Source organism: Notechis scutatus, chromosome 1 (assembly GCF_049901735.1).
Source record: "Notechis scutatus isolate UNSWTSFEM ecotype Mainland chromosome 1, rNotScu1.2, whole genome shotgun sequence".
Classification (NCBI taxonomy): Eukaryota; Metazoa; Chordata; class Lepidosauria; order Squamata; family Elapidae; genus Notechis; species Notechis scutatus.
Window position 1 is genome coordinate 26,533,960 of NC_142009.1, and position 21,292 is coordinate 26,555,251.

Genomic DNA, 21,292 nt, shown 5'->3' on the forward strand with positions numbered 1-21,292 from the left:
GACATGTGAACGGAAACATAAGTCCTTCTTGCCCCAAATAAAAACTTCTTCAGTGGGCAGTTCTATCTGCTATTTTTTAGCACAAAAATGCTATTTTAGCACAAAATAGCTGTGCTATTTTCAGCTGTCTTTTTAAAATGTTTAATAATTATACAAGGATTGCTTTCTGTACTTGAAAGCTGGCATATAAACATTAGAAATAAAACAGATAAAATAATAAAATAAGAGCACAAGAAGGACTGTTCATACAAAGAAGCAGGTCGGAGGAAGTCTTTTTTCCAGTTTGGGACCTTTTCAGAAAACCCAGCCTGAGCTCAGTCACTTACCACAGAGAACTTCCCATCACCGAACCACATGACCCAGCGGGTACCTTCAGCAGCCCGGCTCCTGCCAGTCATCCACCAGGAAACAATGCGGCCTGGCCACCAGGAGAATCCACGCAGTTTTCCCCATACCAGCTCCCCAATCCCAAACCCCCGGCCATCCTGCAGTAGAAAAGAAAAAAAATAAGCGAATTGTTATAGTGATTGGAAAAACTGAAGAGAATCACACATAAATACTCAATGAGGGCCAGGGATTCTGCTAAAACTCCTCATTTTGGATGCTTTTTATGAAGGTTGCAGCACAGTTGTTAATCCCATATGCATCATTCACAGAGAACATGCTGAAGAACAGAGAGCCACATACAAACAAGGTGAGTCAGCAATGCTTTGAAAGAAACCTGAATGTGACTGGAAAGAAAGAGAACTTAGGAAATGGGAAAGGCAAGGAGATGCGCCTTGAAAAACTATATAGGAGGAAAAAGCAGATGGGCAGGAATTTATTTTATTTATTTATTTTTCACTCTTCTGAATCAGAGAGGGATTCATCTGCTGACTTTTTTTTTAACAATGCCAAAAGTTATTTTCTGACAGCATCAATAGCTAAGTGAAAAGATTTGGACTTCTCATTAGCTCTCTGACTTTGATATGCTCTTGTCTACACTCTAGTCTACAACTGCCACCCTGTTTCTTTACCCACTCAACTTCAGCTATTCCCTACATCCAGGCTTTGGTTTCTTTTTATTTGTTCCACAATTTCCCCTTTTCTCCTCCTCCTGTAACCTCTTCCTCACAACCCCTATGTTAAACGAACTTCTTCCTAAGCCCATTCTTCTCTTCCATTTCCTTGTCCTTCATCATCATATGTGTCCACTTCAGGCTCTTCCATCTATCTGCAGTGCATATTCACTGCATCTAATACCTGGCTGCTGCTTCAGTACATAAAAAGGAATCAACAGGGGTGGTTTCTTCCACTAGCATGGCACTTTTGATGGGTGGCACCTGCTAGGCTTGTTTTCCTTTTATCCAACTAGCCGTAATACAACCACAAATGCCTTTTGGAGACAGGAAAGGCTAACTAGAGATGCCTCAAGAACAAGGGTTCCCGGGAGCTTAGAATGATGGGGAAAACAAATGCTAGGAGCAGAACTCTTGTCTCTGATTCACCTCATATTCTGGCTCATCATCAGCTGACTTTGATATGCTCTTGTCTACAGCATCAGGCCCCACAGGTTCTGGGGTAGTAGCCACACTGGGAGAAGCAGGGTCAGTTGGCTGCTGTGAGGCTGGTGGGCTAGCCTCCTCCTCCTTCTGGGGCTCGCTCCGTGGTGTTTCTTCCACAGCATTCATTCCAGCAATTACCTTAGCTTTCTTTTCAGCCTGCAGAAAGAACAGAGTTAAGAAGGTAGAGAGTCATGAGAATGTTCTTGAAGAACTTATTTCTGAATTAAGTTTTTAAAGTTTTACTCTAATCCTTGATCTCTCAATAATTGTATTCTCATATTGTACCAAGAAATTAAAAGACGCTTGCTCCTGGGGAGGAAAGCTATGGCAAATCTAGACAGCATACTAAAAAGCAGAGACATCACCCTGCCACAAAAGCACGTAGAGTCAAGGCAATGTTATTCAGAGCTTTTCAGCGTTAATTCAGCGTCAGAAAAATAAACACAGATGCTGATGCTTCATTTAACATCTTTATAAACATAATAAGTAAATTTTACAAACCAGTTGTAGATTTCTCCAACATGGAGCAAACTCAGACAGAAACATGTTGCAAGTTCAGAGCAGAGCTCCAGTCTTCAGCAAGCAAGCAAGCTAGTTTCTCTTTTACTTTAGTTCAGCAGGCAAGCAAGAGGAGAGAAGCAGTTTCATTTCAATAGCCAGACTCAGAGCTCAACATAGCTTCAGAGCTGCAGAGCTTAATATAGAGCCACGCCTAGGCTACTTCTAGTTTCAGTTTCCAAACAGTTCTCATTGGCTGACTTAGTTGCTATGCCTATTCATTGGCTGACCTTGTTACCATGCTCTATTCCAGTTCATGAATATACTCTGACATATGTATGGTTTTCCCAGTTGCAACGTGTGCCTGTAAAAGTTGGACCATAAGGAAGCGCCAAAGAATTGAGGCCTTTGAATAATGGTGCTGGTGAAGACTCCTGCGAGCCCCTTGGACTGCAAGGCAATCAAACCAGTCAGGAGATCAAACCAGTAGAGAGATCAACCCTGACTGCTCTTTAGAAGGCCAGGTCCTGAAGATGAAACTCAAATACTTTGGCCACCTAATGAGAAGGAAGAACTCACTGGAGAAGAGCCTAATGCTGGGAAAGATTGAGAGCAAAAGAAGAACGGGACGACAGAGAATGAAGTGGCTGGATGGAGTCACTGAAGCAGTAGACGTGAGCTTAAATGGACTCCGGAAGATGGTAGAGGAGAGGAAGGCCTGGAGGAACGTTGTCCATGAGGTCGCAATGGGTCGGACACGACTTCACAACTAACAACAACGTACTAAACTTGGTTACTTAATTAATCTATTTTCCGCTTCCTCACAACACATTGAGTAATAAAATAGCCAAAAGGACTGGCATTACACATTATATTAAGCCGCTTATAACACTTACAGCATTTTATGTAGGTACAACTACAGGCATTCCTTGATTTACAACCATTCTTTTAGTGACTGTTAAAAGTTACAATGGCACTGGAAAAAATGACTTAGGACTGGTTTTCACACTCAGGATTGTTGTAGCATCCCCATGGGCAGTGATCAAAATTCAGACGCTTGACAACTGACATGTATTTATAATGGTTGCAATTCCCAGGGTCATGTGATCACCTTTTGTGACCTTCTGACAAGTGAAGTCAATGGGGCACAATTGTGTTACTAACTTAATAAATGGCAGTGATTCACTGAACAACTGTGGTAAGTAAGGTCATAAAATGGGGCAAAATTTTGCTGAGCAATGGAAATTTTGGGCTCAATTGTGGTCGTAAGTCAAGGACTTACCTGTATTAAGTATTCAAATCTCTGATTATGCATGTTGTGTGAATACAGGCATTATGACAGAAACATAGGTTCACTTAATCCCTCTAAGGTTAGGAACACTTTTTTAAAAAAGCAAGTCTAGATGATTTGAACAATTGCACTGTTTTATATGTACCAGATTGTTTAGCACATGAATCTACAAGGACTCCAGGATTGAAGTCTATCATATAAACTACCAGAGATTTAGATAATGTTTTACCATAATGCAACCCGACATAATCTTTTGAACAGGAGAGAATGAATTATACTATATATTATTTTTAATTGCTGTACAATTTACAACAGTCTGCCCAGCCCTTATATCTTCCATATGTCATATTTCTACTAACCCATACTTGGCAAGCTTTAAAAAAAAATCTAACAGTTGCTTTTACACAATGAAAATGTGTTGAGCATGTTGTGTGAATCCAGCCTATATTTTATTGCTGGCTGAGGAATTCTGGGAGTTGAAGTTCATCTATATTAAAGTTTCCAAGTGCGAAAAACACTGGGCTAAAAGGATAACAAGTGCTGCATTCAAATGCCTTTGGAGAGCATCAGTTTAGGGAAGTCTAACTCATCTTGCATTTGTCTTCAGAAAAACCAGAATGAAATCATTTATATTCCCACAGTAAGGGGACTGTGGTGATAGAAGGGACTGCTGGCTTGTTTCCTGTCTATGGCAGGAAATGAAAAACTTGAATCTATGACTGCCTGGGTGGAGACAAGTTTGCCCCACTGGGACAATCCCACATTCCATAACAGAGCAGTATAAGACAGACAGACAAAAGAGTAAAAGCACTAAAAAAAAGAAGAAGAAAATCAGGGTGGGCAATCCTACTATGAAAAAATAAAAATATGCCTCACAGTGTAGGAAAATAGCTCTACCCTGCTTTGTACCTAACCATAAAATACCTAGTCAGTTAATTGCCTTTTCTGTTAGGAATATAATTGTGTTTCCATGAGAATGTAGGAGCTGTCGATATTTTCTGGAATAGATGAATCAAGAATTGTAATATTTGGGCAGGCAGAGACTACACTTAGCAATTTTCAGCTGGATCAAACACCACAGTAGATAGGGGAAAGTGCAATATAATCTAAGTTATGTTGTACACCTGGTAGAACTACAATTACAGTAGAGAGTATTGGTTAATTAGACTTTTGTTTGGTTTTTTATATTTATGTAAAATATTGCTATACCATCTGTTGTGCTAGATCTCTGATGGCAACATAGATGAAAGCAGATTTTGTCCAATTTCAAATAAGGCAAATAAAATATAAATATATTAATACCTGCAAACAACAAAAGCATGGAGGAGCATCAGGCTACAATATCATACATTAAACTGGTTTTAAAAAAACATTCAGCATGTATTTCAGCGGCATAAAGCATATTTTATGGTTATGTTACAATTTTCTTGATTTCCTGCCTCAAAACAACAGGAAACTGATGATTTTCAGCAAGCACACTGATGAAATTTGACAGCATAATCCGCATAGTCTCTGGAGGCTGCAAAAAAATAATTTTGAGATCACAGGATGTCTCGATGCAGGGCTAAAGTGTCACATTAAATCCAAGTTGGGCAACCAGAATCCTGAACTCTGACCTCGAATAGTGAGTTACATACCTCAGGCAAATTCCAAACAAAAACAACTGTGTAGAAGTAGCTTCTAGTACACATTTAGAAATGAGCACAAAACTCTTACTAAATATTTATTATTGTAAGCATGCTTATCTCTAGTTGCGCTATTAGGAAGGTTTAAGACCATTCCCCTTTTTTCTAAAGAGAAGAATATGTTCCAAGAAAGAGAAAAATGAAATTATCAAAGCAGTGTCTCAAGATGGGAACAGGCCTGAACCAAAGGAATTTTTTAAAAAGTTTTCTCATAACTTAAATGTCATAAATATTACAAAGGAAGGATAATTGGAAATTTTCCTATGGATTGCCAAATGTAAATACATCAAATGCCTATCAGTTCTGTTATTTTCCAATTCTTTGCCATCACAGTGATCTCAAGGATGACAGTAACAAGAGAGCATGGTAGAAACTAGTTCCTGCCTATATACATACATACACGCAAATATCTGGATTAAAACAAATACTTATCTTCTTCACATGGAGCTGCTCTAAATTTAATAGGATTTCTAGTCATTGCCAGGTACTGTATATATCACATTTTGAATTATGACCAGAGGTAACAGAACTGGATTTCTGTAGAGCCTCATATGAAAATAGCTAAAGTGTTTTCCATACACAAAATAAAATGTTGAAATCAAATACTTTCTTTCCCAGACATTGCTATATGCACAGGCACAGATGCACATCATATTTGATGACAGAACAGCAAGTCAAGCTGGTTGATCAGCGCTAATCATAAATGGTCTAAACTTTTAAACTGAGACACTGGCATCATAAAAACAAATACACACTTAGCAATCCTTATTGTCCAAGTAAAATGTCTCCTCCTCTGAACTGATTTACTGATTTTTTCCCCCGTTTATTACATTGTACCAAAGGTGCTTTCTTCAAGAGGCAACTGGATTTCTGTTTTCGCTTCTCATCCAAGAAGCTTCTTCAGCTCTGATTGTACTTTCAGTTTGTACTTTCAATTCTGAAACACTCTTACCTTGCATTGGAAAGATCTCTGGCAAAACACAAATAAAAGACCCATAATGCAGACCTGGGGCCAGCATTAAACATTTCCTCCCCCTCGCCACTCCCTCACTGATTAGATGGGCAATTCCCAGAGTGATCAAGGACAGTTTCCAGAGTGATCATGAGTCTTCTGTAGGTGCACTCAACCAAGAATTTTCTCCCCACAAAATATCTAGCATTTCTTTGATACCTTTTAGATGCAAAGTTATGTAAAATACCCCTTGCTTCATTATCTAACTTTTTTCACCAATGGTCTTTTCTATTCTGTTGATTAATTACTTTGAATAGATGCTTTTACAGAGCACCTGTGAGCCTGCCTTTGCTTTTCCTTTATCCATACTGGCTAATGACTATTATGTATTGTATTATGCTGTTTACTACTTCCCTTAACAGTGATAAAAGTAATTACCAAAACATTTTAGTTGATTACTTCAGTTACTTTGTGAAGTATTTGCATAAGGAAGGCCTAAAATTTTTATGTTTAACTTACCACTTGAAATATAGTCGTGGATAAGAGCTCCTGCCATGTATAATATGAACCAACCAATTTTAAAACTAAGCAGGTATCGTAAATATTTCATTTTTAAAAACAGGACCCAGAATTTAATGTGTATATAGGTGAGAAATACATCCCTGCTTAACTTCCTGGCCAAATACTATTGTATTTGAACAATCAATGAAGCATAAGCAAATCAAGTGGACTAGCTTAACAATATGCACAAAAAAAAACCCACTCAAATTAAAATTAAACTTACTAAACTGATCTGATTTAGTCATGTCATGCAAACTAAGACTCATTTCTTTTAGATGCAGGACTTTTTAAAATAACAAAACATATATTAAAGATTCCACTGCTTAATTTTTGCATCATGATACTCAGGTGGGATCCCTATGAATTTTCTCCAAGTACAGAGTTAAGGAAACATGTGTCCTGGATATATTTCCCCCCTCAACAGGGCATGCCAGCTGAACTAATACAAAAAAGAATAACAATAAAGGAAAATGGAAGTGTATTCAGAAAATGTCTTGAGCCTCGCAAGTACTATGCGCCTCTGTGCTACTCATTAAAGCAGCTCACTCTTTTTAGGCTTCTGAACAAAAACAAAAAGCAGCTGGTTTAACAACTGCACTGTGTAACAAGTTGCCTTTGAATTGCAGTGGCATCTTTTTCAGTCTCATCCAAAAGCAAAAACAAAAGCAAAAAACAAAAACCCAGGTCACTTTAATGTACAGGTAGTCCTTGGCTTACAACCATTTATTGTCCTGTTTAGGAATGGAAATTTTGGGCTCAATTGTAGCTGTAAGACAACGATTACCTGTATAGCAGAGGTACAATATCTGCCTGAGTTTTGAAGCACAGGTTCTTGGAGAATGGTTAGGGGGAAAGCAAATAATAAATATAAATATCCAAGTACATAGCAGAATGTTTTGTATACTTCTGAATAGAAGTGTTCTTCTCTTCACAGCTTTTGGACTTTATAATGCCATATTTCTTAATTTCTGTTATATACCCATTGGAAAAATACACATGTGATCTAGTATTTATATCAGAAGCGAAGTAAACAGCTATTCATTTGCTGTATCTTAATTCCCACCCACCCCCTGGAGCTTCTTGAGTGATAGGAAGCCACCCAACATATGCAATTTCTTTACTAGGTAAATTATTTCAACCTTTATTCTGTTTTGCTCATGCCAGTTTTTATTTGTTTATTGGATTTATATTGCCGCCTATTTGCCCATGGTGTTTTTAATGCTAAGTTTTTAATGCTAAGAGCTTCACAAAGATGGATAGAGCAACCATAGGCATCCATATGGAGTGGTGAAATGACATCGTGTGTGTTGTGACAAAATCTGGCCACTTACATACAGTGTATGTATGAAAATGTGTTCTCATCATGTCATGAAGCATATTTCATCATTTTAGGATTGCTGTGTTAGGAACTGAGGGCTATGGTGGTGATCCAGTAAGTCCGAGGGAAGGGAGTTGGTTAAGAGAGTTGGTGGCGCAGTGATTAAAATGCAGCATTGCAGGCTAGCTCTGCTCACAGCCAGGAATTCGTTCCTGAATTCTGATTCCAATTCCTGATTGGCTCAAGGTTGACTCAGCCTTCCATCCCTCCAAGATTGATAAAATGAGGACCCAGATTGTTGGGGGCAATATCCTGACTCTGTAAACCACTTGGAAGGTGCTGTAAAACACTGTGAAACAGTATATAAGTCTAAGTGCTATTGCTATTAAGGGAGTGGGTTTGTGTATTTCTAAAACCAAAACCTTACAGGTTGGCACAACTCAACCTGAATGCATTAACTTAACTTTCTACGTTCAGGCAAAACTACACTCTAAAGCAGTGGTAGTCAACCTGGTCCCTACTGCCCACTAGTGGGCATTCCAGCTTTCATGGTGGGCAGTAGGGGTTTTGTCCCCTACTTTATAAATCACCATTACTGTGGAACCGGTGGGTGGTTAGAAAATTTTACTACTAACAGAGATACAAAAGTGGGCGGTAGGTATAAAAAGGTTGACTACCCCTGCTCTAAAGTAAACTAAACCATTGATTTCATTTAATGTGTGAGGCAGAAAAAAAAGTAATCAAAGTTGACACTAATCAACTTTGCACATTGTGTAAACACAACCTGAAGATTTTTAACTGTCTTGGATAGCATATTGTATGAAATTGGCCAATATAATACCTAGGCAGGCATAGCAAAGACAACCTTCTGTGCTACGCTGGCGCGGCTCAGTCCAGCGTTGCCTCGGGAAGGAAAGGCAAAAGGAAGAGCCGCGGCGGTGCTTTGCAACGGCAGCAGCGGCTCCTGGTTTTGCCTTTCCTTCCCGAGGCAACGCAGGACTGGAGCCACGTGGAGCTGCGCCGGCGGTAGCAACTCCTGACAGCCCCAGCCGGATACCTGAGCGAAGCCCGGCCGGTGCGGCGGAGGCCGCTGAGCGGCAGGAAAAGGGAGCTGGGCCAGCCACAGACCAGCCTCCGTGCAACACGCCGCCGCCCGGCCCGGCAAGGGAAAGCAGCGGGCATTCCCGGGCGCGCAGCGGGGGTCTCTTTTGGCCGGCCCGATTTTTTTTTCAGAGCGAAATATCATGCCTGGCGCCCGCGAGTTAAAAACGAAGCCGAAAGTTGCTGGGAAGTTGCTCGGGTGCTGGGAGCAGGCTTTTAAAGTGCCGCCGAGCAGGACCGCCGAGCCGGGAACGGGGCACCAAGGCAGGGCAAGGCTCCACCAGCAGCGGCCTAGCTTTAGGTGGCTCCAAGCAGCCCGCCCCGCCCGCTGGGTGGAACCTTTCCCGCTCCTCGGCGAAGAGCGCTCCAGCCTGCAAGCTTTGCCTTTGCAAATGTTATGCCTGGAAGCCCCGGAAAAAAAGGGGGATCGGCGGGACTCACCTTCGGAGAGGTCGCACTCGAAGGTGATTTCGAACTCCCAGCCGAGGCCTTTGCAAATTTCTTTTCTTTCCTACCCCTAGATTGCTCCGCACTGTTTTGCAGCTTTGGGGGCCACGCGGCACAGGGCAATACGCCACACCCAGCTATTTTTTTTCAGGGGCGGGCCGGATTGGACAGACCAATGGCAGTGATTTTTTTCAGGGGCGGGCCGCATTGGACAGACCAACGGGCCGGATGTGGCCCCGGGCCGTAGTTTGCCCACCCCTGTGATAAAACAATCTATAGACTTAAAACCAGACATTTTTATTGGAAATTTTGCCTGAGGGTTATAACAAAGAGTTAACGTATTTGATTATCAATATGTTAACAGCAGCTAGGATTGTATTTGCACAAAATTGGAGAAATGGAAAATTCCGACAAGAGGAGAAAATAATTAAGAAAACAATGGAATGTGCAGAAATAAGTAGACTGACAATGGCAATTAGAGAACAAGAAGAAAAGACTATTGTAAAATTTGGAATTTATTTTATGAATGGCTGGATAGAAGAGTAAAGAATTGAATTATATAAGCATAGTATAATATATTGTTATTGATAAATAGATGAGTTAGAGTAAGAAAATGAATTTGAAATATATTATTGAAAGTCAACAATTATAAAGCTAAGGATAATAGAATAAGTGATATATGCGATATAAGATACTGATTAGAATGATTATAAACATATACAAGTTAAATATGTATGATAACATTATTTTATGCACAAAGAAATATGTACCCAACTGACACACTATGGAAAAGAAAGGTTTTATATGTTTGTTTTTTGTTGTTATAAAAATAAAACACTTTTATATAAAAAAAAGAACTAAGTAAGGATTAGACATTTCTGAAGAAAAGTGATGTTTTAATTGTTTGTATGTTTGTCTCTTGAGTTAGGTATCATGGGGGCTGAAGCCCTCTGTAGGTCATGCCCAAGTGGTTCTGGGGAAGGCTGACCTACAGGAAGAGAAGGAGGTATCCAGGAAGCCCACAGTGTGCACTATTTCTGGGCTGTATTAGATAGTGGCTGACTTTCTGAGAACTGAGCCTCCTCTAAAGTAAACGTGTTTCTGTTGCTTACTTGAAAAGAAGGGGGAAAAGGAGTTCAATGAAAGAATTGTGTTCCTGAGATTAAAGGTATGAAAAATAAAGAGGGTTTCTGTCTGACCTAAAACAGAACACAATGGGAAATCTCTAATAAAGCTAGATATTCTCTTGAATTCTGAAACTACAAGGTTCTGCTGTTATTAGTATTTTATTGTATGTATTCACTTTTTAAGATTGATAAGTCTGCCCAACTCAAGCAGTGTGATTTTGGGCAGCATACAGCAGAAAAACGAACGAATCAAAGAAGAAAACCCCTATTTAATGAACAATATTATATAAATGTCAAATATAAAATGGTAACCAAGCAGGTAACAAAAGAATTACAAGGAGGCTTCCACTGGAGTAGCCCAAGATGCCTGGGAAAAGGATGCCTGGGGGAAGTCGGGTTTTAACAGCTTTCCTAAAGTCAAGAAGAGGAGGGGCCTGTGATATATTTTGGGGAGAGAGGGAGAGATTACTCCACAGAACAGGCATAAGATTTAAGATGACAAGATTTAAAAGAAAGAATCAGAACCATGCCCTCTTAATGTTGCAATAGTTCATAGAAATCTCAAAAGATTTCTATGAACAAAAGGCAACTGAACTGTTTTTTCCTTGAGGAGGAAGAGGAAGACATTCCATTTCTCTTCCAAGAAGCTTCATCAGTTCAATAGAAAGCAGTTAGTTTAACTATATTTTGGCTGCATTCACATAACAGATTTGATAGTTGTGGTATCTTCTGAGTCTGCATGATATACGGTGGTACACTAATCCTAAAGTACTAAAATGGGTTCGGTTCGTTCAACTCATTAAGTTACAAAATATTAATTCAGGTAATATTAATTGTCATTAGGAGAGGTTTAGAGCCATTAGCTCTTCACCTCCTCTTCTTAAGAGTGCTGACAATGCAACCTTCATCCACTTATTAGTTCTGGGATTCTATTAGTTTCTCATGGCTTGAAAGCAATGGCGGCTGCTTATTTATAGGGCTAAATTCAGATACTGGTTTTGACCTTTATAACTCTTCAATTCTTAGGATCATACTATCTCAACAAATGCCTGCCTATAAAGTTTAACAAAAATTCTGCTTTAGTTACTCCTCTTTAGTGATAGCTACTCAGAAAGCAAATGTCTTGGTGCTAATGCTCAATTCTAGGGAGACTTGTTTAGTACCTATTTTTTTGATAGAAGAGAATATTTATAGCTCAGGATTGAACTATCAAGATTTATGCTCTTTCTTAGGCAACGTACAGAGACTCTCAATTTTATTCTCCTGATGTCAGAAAATTAGGTGAGGGGCCCTTGGTACTTTCTGAGCTCAGTTTTGTTGCAAACATTGCAGTGCACTGCATGATATCACATCATCAGTGCTAGTAGGGAGTGGGGTTTGCTCTCAATTTATATTCTTAATGGTTTCCTTTGTCAGTGTTGGTAGGAGTGGTCTTGGCTTGATTTACCATGGTCAAAGTTTCCTAGTTGAAACTAATCTTAAGTCTGTCCATGCATTGTGAAATTAAGGAGTTTTCATCATATCTTCTAACTGCTAGTTGGTGTTCATGAATGCGCTCTGCTGGTCTTCTGTTTGTCCTATGTAGTGGCTGTTGCGGTCTTAATGATGTTACTTAGTTTGGTAATGAAACATCTGCAAGAAAACAACCAAGCTCAGAGAGCACCAAGGCCCCTCACTAATTTTCTGACATCAGGAGAATAAAATTGAGAGTCCCTGTACATTGCCTAAGAAAGGGCATAAATTTTAAAATGAAAAATGGTGTGATTTGTAATCATGCTTTTTTTAAAGTGCAAGTCTTGTTTAATTTTATTAAGTTGTACTTTAGTATTTATCTATTTAATTTTTAAATTATTTTACCTGTTGCATTTTGCACTCTTTTTTTTTAATTTTACAATTTTAAAAATAGGAGGAAAAGATTTCTTTTAAAATACTACTGTTCACTGAAAATGTTTGTGCTTGTCTTCAAGTCAATTTTTGACTCAGGACAACTGTCTGAACAAGCCCCTGAAGATTTTTTTGGGGAAAAAAACTTTACTTTTGCCTCCTTCCTAGGGCTGAGAGAGAATGACCGGGCCAAGATCACCCAGCTGGCTTCATTATCAAGACAAGTCTAGAACTCAAGGTCTTGGCATATGGTTCAGTCAAACCCTAGTCATTATTTTAGCATGTTATGCAAAGCGAGCTATCACATATTGAGCCAAGGTTAAAAAAAACATCCTAGGTCCTGGGGACTACACAAATCATCCAAATTTCTTAACAATATGGAGCAGTTTTCCATTGCCTCCTTTGGAAATGTTTTTTCCAACTTTGTAACTTTCAGCCCTGGAATTGTCCCTTCTGGGTACTAACTAAAATGTATCCTGTTTAGTTTCTAAACCCAAACAAGGCCGCCCAAATACTTCCATCCATTGACTCGTATTTCTAAAACCACAACTGCATTTTGTTAATCCAGGTTAAAGATTAAGCAAACTATATGAATCTAATCACTTGCCTTCAATGCTTTCTGGGTTTGCACAAGGGAGATTTTGTTAACGCAATAATTTCTGCATTAAAAAAACACTGTTTATATTCTTTTGGTTTTGCAAAGCCAGCTTGTTGTAGAAACCAGAACAGTGAACTTGGAAGAAAGACCCAGCTCTAAACCTTTACAGAGTTACAAAGCCTCTTGAGTAGACCTGGAGCAAAATTCTCTACTTCACATGAACAATGGCTATGATATAATGCTAAAAGGCTACTTCTCTTGAGAACCTCAGAGAAAAGAGCAGGATATAAATGTCTCCTGGTAAAATCCACTTAAGAATGCAAGCACTTAAGTCCTTGTTTGCTGGATTTTTCAGTCCTTGTACTCTATAGCTAAATCTAAATGGCTCATTTAGTAACACAGTACCTACAGCCACTGCCCGGCTTCTCCATGCAACTCACAGAAAGTCTTAATATGAGCCTAGGGGATAATCATATTGCTAAATATCAGAAAGTAACACTGCCAATGGGGCTTTTATTTCAATATTTAGGAAAGATTCAGAGCTTTCTCTGTTCCCCTTAAATGACTGTGTTCCCAACACAGGCCAGCCAATTGGGGAAACTGTTAATACTTTCATACATGGTTGAGAAATGTTTTGCTATCTCAGGAGTTGGAGGAGTTTCACAAAAAGAAAATCCAACACTTTCAGGGATCCTCCTTTCCCTTGTAAACAATAACAAACCTCTCTGATTGTATATGTTTGTGAAACAGGGTTATCAGTAGATATCAAGAATACATTCAGCCACTAATGAAGAGACTTCACTCTACAAGCCAAAGGAACTGGGAAGGAGGAAGGAAAGAAAAATGGTCAAAATGGAAATATTTAAGAGAGGCACATCTTACTAGTTATGCCTCCACTGTTTATCTATCCCTTAGGCAAGGCAGTAAACAGACTAGCTAATAATCAATGTGGAGACAGATAGTATTGTCTTTGGTTAAAAGACATTTTTCAAAGAACAAAAGTTTGCAAAACTCCATTTGGCGATGGTAAAAGTGGGGTGGCCATTTATATTATGAGAAAATCCTTCTTTTAAACTACCAGTACTTGTTATAAATGGTATAAATGCAGACTATGCTATGGAAATCATCAGTAGGGCTGTAACTTCTATTCCCCTTGATTGCCTATGGAGAAACGATTCCCTGCTTGACAGAAATAGTAAAAAGATGTGAACAGGAACCAAGGGCTGTAGGAAGTGTTATGTTTTGCTTTAAAAGAAATAAACAGAAGGGTTTCTTGCTCATTCTATTACAGTAATAGAACCAGCAAGAAACCCGCATTTGAGAGGTCCACAACCTGTCCTATTCTCCCATGAGACTGGCCAGGACTGCAAGGTTTTCCCTGCTGATGGATTCTTCCAGTTTTCCTTAGTTAGTGCTTTCACTTAAGCCATCTGGATTGTTTTATTCAACCACTGATTGAACAGATCATGTAAGCATACCTTATTGGCATAATACTCTTGCTGAAAGGTTACTAACCCTAAATACCCTGACGGGTTTAAGAAGAAGCCAATTAAGTTTACATAGGATGGAAGATTCATACTGGATGGTATTGGGAGGCTTCTGATTATGGAATTAGTTTATCTTTTTCTATGAATTAAATGTATTTTATTCTTTAAAGTTGCCCTGATAGGCCTTCTGAAGTTGCTATTTTCTTCCTAATAGTTTCATGGGTTGGTTAACAGTTGCAATAAAGAATTATTCGATTTAAAGTTTCAAATATCTGCTGCACCAAAAATAATCACCTGATGAATCATCCTTACTATATACTTAGCAAGAGCAGTCCTGAATAATGAGGAATAGAAGCAGGTACAGGTTATACAATAGCAGACCACGGATTGAAACTCCCTGAAACCTTTAGGTCTTCATATGTTATATGAACTAAGATTGACGGTGTCATATGCTTTACTTAGGCATGATATATTATGTGAATACATCAGCTTTGTTTTGTTAACTTGCACCTATGGTTTGGTATGTTGTTCTTCATATTTCCTCTCAAGTGAATAGCAAGTGGTCTTTGGAGTTTAAATTGTTCAAAAGAATATTGAAGAAGTGGAGCAAATGGAGCTTAATCCCTGAGCTGTTGAGAAACAGGAAATGGAGCAAGGCTGCAATCTAAAAACAACAGGAAGACCAGAATGGAAAAAAAAGATGCATGCAGGGAATTTTAGTTGGTTCTCCTTAATCAAAATTTATGCCATAAATTTGTAGAAAGTGTCTTCTAGTGGAGCAGGACAGGCCAGATTGAACAGAAAGGTAAAAATCTTGTTGACTCCCAGTAAAGCATTTTATCAGGTTTGCATTATATGAGACCTGGCTAAGATGACAAATGATTTTGCTTCTTGAATACTGGTTTAATTCTAAGCTTCTTGTAATTAGGGAATGTTATTTTTCTTGGATAGATTCATTTCTATTGCAAATGGTTTCTGGTGAGAATGTATACCACTATGGGTTGGAAAACCAGGCCCACATTCACATCCAAATGCAGGTATGCTTTTACTGTTTTCCTTTAGCCAAAACCTCACACTTTTCCAATCTCAGTGGCCCCTCACTGTACCATATCATGAAGGAGCAGCCTTTTCCTCTGAGGTTTTTAAAGCGCTTGTAGGAAATAAGAAACTGCAGCCTGTCTTCACAATCTTCCCCTCATCAGGCCCACAACTAATATCTACCAAACTGAGAATTTTGCCTCAGCTACTGGGTTGGGTGGGGGGAAGGGGGAATCTGTTCTCCCACCTCCAATATTCCTTCAAGGCAGACCTCCAATACCATCTCCCTGCCTTTCTTCAAGTCTGTTCCAGTGCCTGTTTGCCAACCAGCCATATCTTCACCTCAGCCTCCCTCCACCCACGTCCACTTCCTCACATAATGCATAGTTGGTTCCAACGAGGGTTGGAGCAAGTGTGGCTCCAGGTAATCTGGCAGAACTACTGTCATGCTGGCTGGGCATTCAAGGGGTCTCAGAAAAGGTTATCGGGAAAAATCTTGTTTTCCTCTTCCTCCTTTCATTTGTCCCTTTTCCTCCCAAGAAAGGCAGCAAACCAAGGCTTTGGGGCCTGGACAGTCTGGAAAAAGAAAAGTGCTAAAGCACAAGGAAGTCTCTAAAATGGAGGGCTGACAGTTTGAAGGGAAGGAAGGCAACAGCCAAGAAGCCCCCATTCTTAAAGTGATTGCTTCGTCCCACTATCTATCCCTAAGGAAGAAGCACCCTTTCTAATCTCAAGGGTGGATTTGACCCTCCTCGCATGCCAAAATATATATATGAAGAGTCTGGAAACAATGAATCTCAGTGCACCTTCTCTTGCTTTGCTTTTAAAAACTTTTTATAGAGAGCAGAGACAAGCAGACTTTCTCCACCTCTTTTTATTCCTTCTTCCTACCCACAAAAGTTTTTGATGCCAGTTGCATCCTGCTATCTTATCAAGTGAGCATGCAACCTTCCTTAAAAAAAAAAAAAGGAGAAAGACTATTGCCAAATAATGACTTTTTCTCCCCGCCCCCCCCCCGTTTCTTAGTGCAGCTAATATATTCAAGTACTTATTAGCATCTGAGAACTTGACTCCCCTCCCCAAAAAAGATGCTCCCATTAAGTCCACTGCATCCTCTTTCAAAAACAGAACCCAAAAGAAAAGTTCTGACCCACCACCCTTGGGGATGCACCCCCATTGCAAAAAAAACACCAAAATTAAATTAAAATCGAATCCGCCACAAGTGCTGCAGCCCTCTCGTGTTTTGCACTCATAGGCTTTGAGGGAAGTAACGACACCCCCCCTCCAATTTTCCTGCACCCCCTGCTCTTTTCCATACCTGCCTGCATGTCCCAGCGCTGCAGCAGCCACGATCCTGTCGAGGGAGCTCAAGCGAGGGGGCTCAGCGAGGAGGGGGCGCGGGGGGGCTTCGCAGCCAATGTTCTTTGTCTGGGAAACTCCGGGCCACGTGACGACGGCCCGGGTTCCTGGTTGGCCAAAATGGAACTGGGGGTGCGAGAGAAAGGTGACGGCGGGGGGGGCGATAAGAGTGCTTGCAAGGCTCGTCTGGCTGCCGCGGGGGAGGGGGCAGGAGCACAATATACGGAACCAGCGCCACCTCCACCTCCCCAGCATGGGGCCGCAGGCTTCTCCCAAAGTTGTAAGAGGCCTTCCAGCCATTTGCGCCCCGGGATGTGCAATCACCGGGCTACAGTCGCCCCAACGCTGTGCAAAGAGACTAGGCTGCACTTTTCAAAACTCTTGATTTTCACTCTGGATCTGCGGAAAACGGGACTGAGTCCGCCTACTTTCCAGGCGCTGAGCGCCGTTCGGCGAGGAGCTGCAAAAACGAAGGATGGGCGGCCGCTCCTGCTCAGAATGAAATGCCAACGAACACCGGTGGCAGCTACAAGTGCATATGTGGAAAGTACAAGGCCTCTCCAACGCCATTCAAAGCCAAAGGGGTCAGCCTAAAAGTACTCTTCCGTTTGAGCTTCTGGCTCCCACCTCACAGCAGAGCGGCAGCAGCAGGATCTTGGACCACACGCTTATTTGCGCCTCTAAAATTACTATACGCCCCTAAAATGACTACGGTATACGCCCGTCACCAACCTGCTGCAAGCACAACCTCTGATCTTGAAAAGGGACGGAGCATGGGAGTTCAGTCTGGAAGAGGAGCCATGTAATTGTGGAAGACAGCATTAAGAAGCCTGCACAGCAACTATGGTTAGCATAGGGGCATTGATTGTTTTTGAACATAAACTAAGCCCAACTATTCTCAGGCCCCAGAAATGGAAGAAATTCCTCCAGCACAAGGCAGCACCATCTTCGGTAAAGCAGAAGACCCTTTCAGGAAATCTCTTCCGTCATCTTACATGTTATAATCTTTTGATAAGCACTGCCCATTAACATGTATCATAGGCAGCATTGAATATTTTTTGGAAAAGCAGATATAATGCTCAATAAAACAATAAAATATAAATATCAGTTATGTATTATTACATTTATGACAAGAAAAGGGCAAGTTATTTGAAAGGAATGGCCTGAAATCTTGGCACAATGATACACTGCCTAGCCCTTACTATACAATAACTAAAATGCTAAGCAATGCTGCAAAGAAGGATCACAATTATCTCCTGACAAACTAACATCTTTTCTTACCAGAAACAAATCTTTGCAAAACAACCTCCAGAGTATTGACACAGTAGCTGTGCTATAGCAGCACAATTATCAAAGTCTTAGGCTCCCAGGGTATTAAACTCTATGGGCATGAAACTCATGAATGAACTGTGCAAATGATTTTAATAGGGCTGAGCTACGCAAAGACCCCGATCAAGAGATTCTGAGTGTTTTTGAGGATGTTTTTATAGTATTATCTGTGAACAATATAGAAGGTGCAAATAGTACCATTCATTTATAACAGATCCATGTTTTCTCGGTTTTGTTTATCTTCACATTTCACACAAAACATGAACAGTTTATCTTGATTGGTAGCACTAGGGAGCTGTCCATCAACATTCCCAGATCTCTTTGCTCTCTTTTCAATCTATTAGGCCCACAGTCATGTACTTAAATACAGAGAGTTGTACTTTCTTTTACCATCTCTTCTTGCTCCCATTGCTTACTCTCCCTTTCACCACCTTTATTATCTGCCCACATATTGTTGCAATACAGATTTGTAAGGGTTTTTTTGGGGGGTGGTGGTAAAGAACTAGGATCTGCTTTTGTGAAATTCTGTGAAATTCTGTGAAATTCTATAAAAACAAACCAGTAAGCAAACCAAACGCAATATCAAGTATAATACAATATATGAGTTCTAAGCCTTAGAAAAGAAAGCTGGCTGGGTGAATTTGGGCCAGTCATTCTTTCTCAATCCAACCCACATCCCAGAGTTGTGAGGAAAGTAGGAGGCAGGATATTTGGTATGTTGGTCACATTAAATTATATATAAAAAGGGGGATAAAATATAATGATATATTAAAGCACTATATTAAACTATTTATTTAGTAAGTACTTATACTAAATCCAAGCATCAAATTACACCTACCATGTCTCAACCTTCAATTATACAGCAGCAGCTAGTGGTTATGAAAGTCTTGGCAATCATATAGACTAAACTATTGGCAAGTGATGGCACTTGCCAATTCCAAACCCTTAGGAATATCTAAGAATCTGCTGGAAATCTTCAGAAGGTGACCTCTACTTTCTGCTTTACTGTATGCCTTCCATAAGCAATTAGTTCAACTTCTGGCTACAGCAACATTTCTTTTTCTTAGCAGACCAGCCAGAGGAAAGGGGGATGATAGAAAGTGGGGGAGAGAGAGGCAGCTCAGGTGTGGTCTTGGTCCTGCCCATTTCTAGTATGTACCCTTCAACAACACAGGGAAAGCAGCTACCAAACAGAGAAACAGCTGCCTACTACTACCACCGTGTAAAGTAGTAGATTTCTGAAGCACAATGGCTTTAACAGATAACAAACTCATACCACCGAAATCAAAGTTCTGCATGAATATCTCCATGGATGAAGTGAAGATGTGGAAATTTGGTCTTAGAACAAGTAAAGGCTGCTACAAGTGAACATTACTGGAGGGAAGAAATATTCTCTCTTCATCATACCGATACCTGATCAGCCTAGCTGGGAGAGAAGCAGAAACGACCTGTGCTCCCAACCACTTTTAACTAGGCCAGTACTTGCACAAACGTCAGCTCGTTTGTGTACACTTGGGCATACTTGTGTTCTGTCATTTGCAAGACAAGCATCAGCAAGAAGGGGCAGGGGAAGAAGAGTTTCAGGGCAGCCTGCTTTCCTGAATTTTCATGTCCATTTTCTCTGTGTCAGTGGCTACTTCCTTCTCTGCAAGGGAACATGAATGAAATGTCATCTGCTTCTTCCCGCTTCAGGGGGATTCAGTTACAACATGCCTGCCTCATTCCACTGGAAGGGGAAAATCCAGCCTTGGAGGCCTGGAGCAACAGCAGTTACAGTTCAGAGCAAGTCAGAGAGTTTGGGATACTTTTAGATGCACTTCTTTTAAGAAGGCAGGAGTCATACCAATAATGCTCCTGGTCCGGCCATTATTGATCTTCTGACCTGGTTCCAAGACTCTGTCTTGGAAAATCAGCCAAACTCAGAACGTAACGAGTTTATATAAATTTAGGACAATACTCAGACAAATTCAAAATTGAACTCTGTTTTTTTAATACTGCCTTAACCTAAGTTAGCAACTTTTCTTCCACAGATAAATATGAAAAAGGTGCCTTTTCTCGGGTGTAATAGATGCACCAAAGGAAATAGCTGCTAAGTGAGATGAACACTGAGGCAACACATGCTCTAGTGCAGGGTTGTCATGTCGTTACGGTGGCATCACGTATCGGGACTTTCCCCCCCTTCGCTAAACTGGGCATGGGTGTGGCGAGTGCATGACGCATCTTTTACAGCCCTGCTCTAATGTAACCTAACATTGTTGGACAGCAAAATCTCTTCTGAATCCATGAAGAAGAAAAGTATTTTCTTCTCCTTTATTCCCAGAACCCTTCTTCAAAGGAGACACAGGTCATTTCATTCCATTTCCTCCTTTTGCTAAAAAGCATTATGCTAATGGCTTCCCCCTTCTGTTATGTCCTAATCAACCTACACAGAATCAAATAACAGCATGTGCTACAAGCAAAAAATAGTCTATCTCAACAGGGATTTAAAACTCCAGCAGACTCGTACAAGCCAACAAAACATTATGCTACAAAAAATTAACAAAGTAAACTTAATTTACTATAATGCCCAAGTAGGAACAATATGCAATCCTCCTGGAACAACTTTATTTCGACATATTCACAGTGCTCAATGCCAAGAGCAATTACTGTATTCCAAAGTGGTAGACTCTTATTATCCATGTTCCTAAATGAGCAAATATTCCAAAGTAATAAAATCTTATTTCTGCTTAGAAAACAGGACATCCTTCCTGTTTCTTTCTTTTTAGGAACCATTAATGCTCCATTATTTTACTTATGTTGAAATATAAATGGACAGCTTTCTTAGGTATGAGAAACAATACATACTATACTGTTTACCATATTTCTTGATTGTAATTGGCCAATTACTTGTTTAAATATTCCTCCATCCCATTCCCACACCTCCTTTCATGTGGAAGACTAGCATATCTGACTGACATGCTCATTTAGAATGCCAGGAGTTTGTATGGAAAAAAAAAATGGATTAGGCTATTTAAAAAAAAATAGCCTGGCAGTGTTCTGCCCAAAATGGCTTATATAATTATGGCAATCTAAA

At 40.1% G+C, this 21,292-nt stretch overlaps 1 protein-coding gene across 4 annotated transcripts in view; it reads right to left on the minus strand.

The window, feature by feature from the left end:
* DNMT3A (DNA methyltransferase 3 alpha) overlaps positions 1–21,292 on the minus strand; it is a 131,608-nt gene that overhangs the window by 19,989 nt on the left and 90,327 nt on the right. For 3 of the 4 annotated variants that reach the window (XM_087959416.1, XM_087959406.1, XM_026671559.2), the window contains 2 exons: positions 1,488–1,700; positions 327–485 (listed from right to left, as the gene is read on the minus strand). In XM_087959416.1, the coding sequence (XP_087815542.1) occupies positions 327–485; positions 1,488–1,670 (342 nt within the window). In that variant the 5' untranslated portion in view covers positions 1,671–1,700. Of the gene's footprint in view, positions 1–326; positions 486–1,487; positions 1,701–4,753; positions 4,853–21,292 lie in introns of all 4 variants that reach the window. The other variant, XM_087959423.1, reaches the window with a different exon arrangement.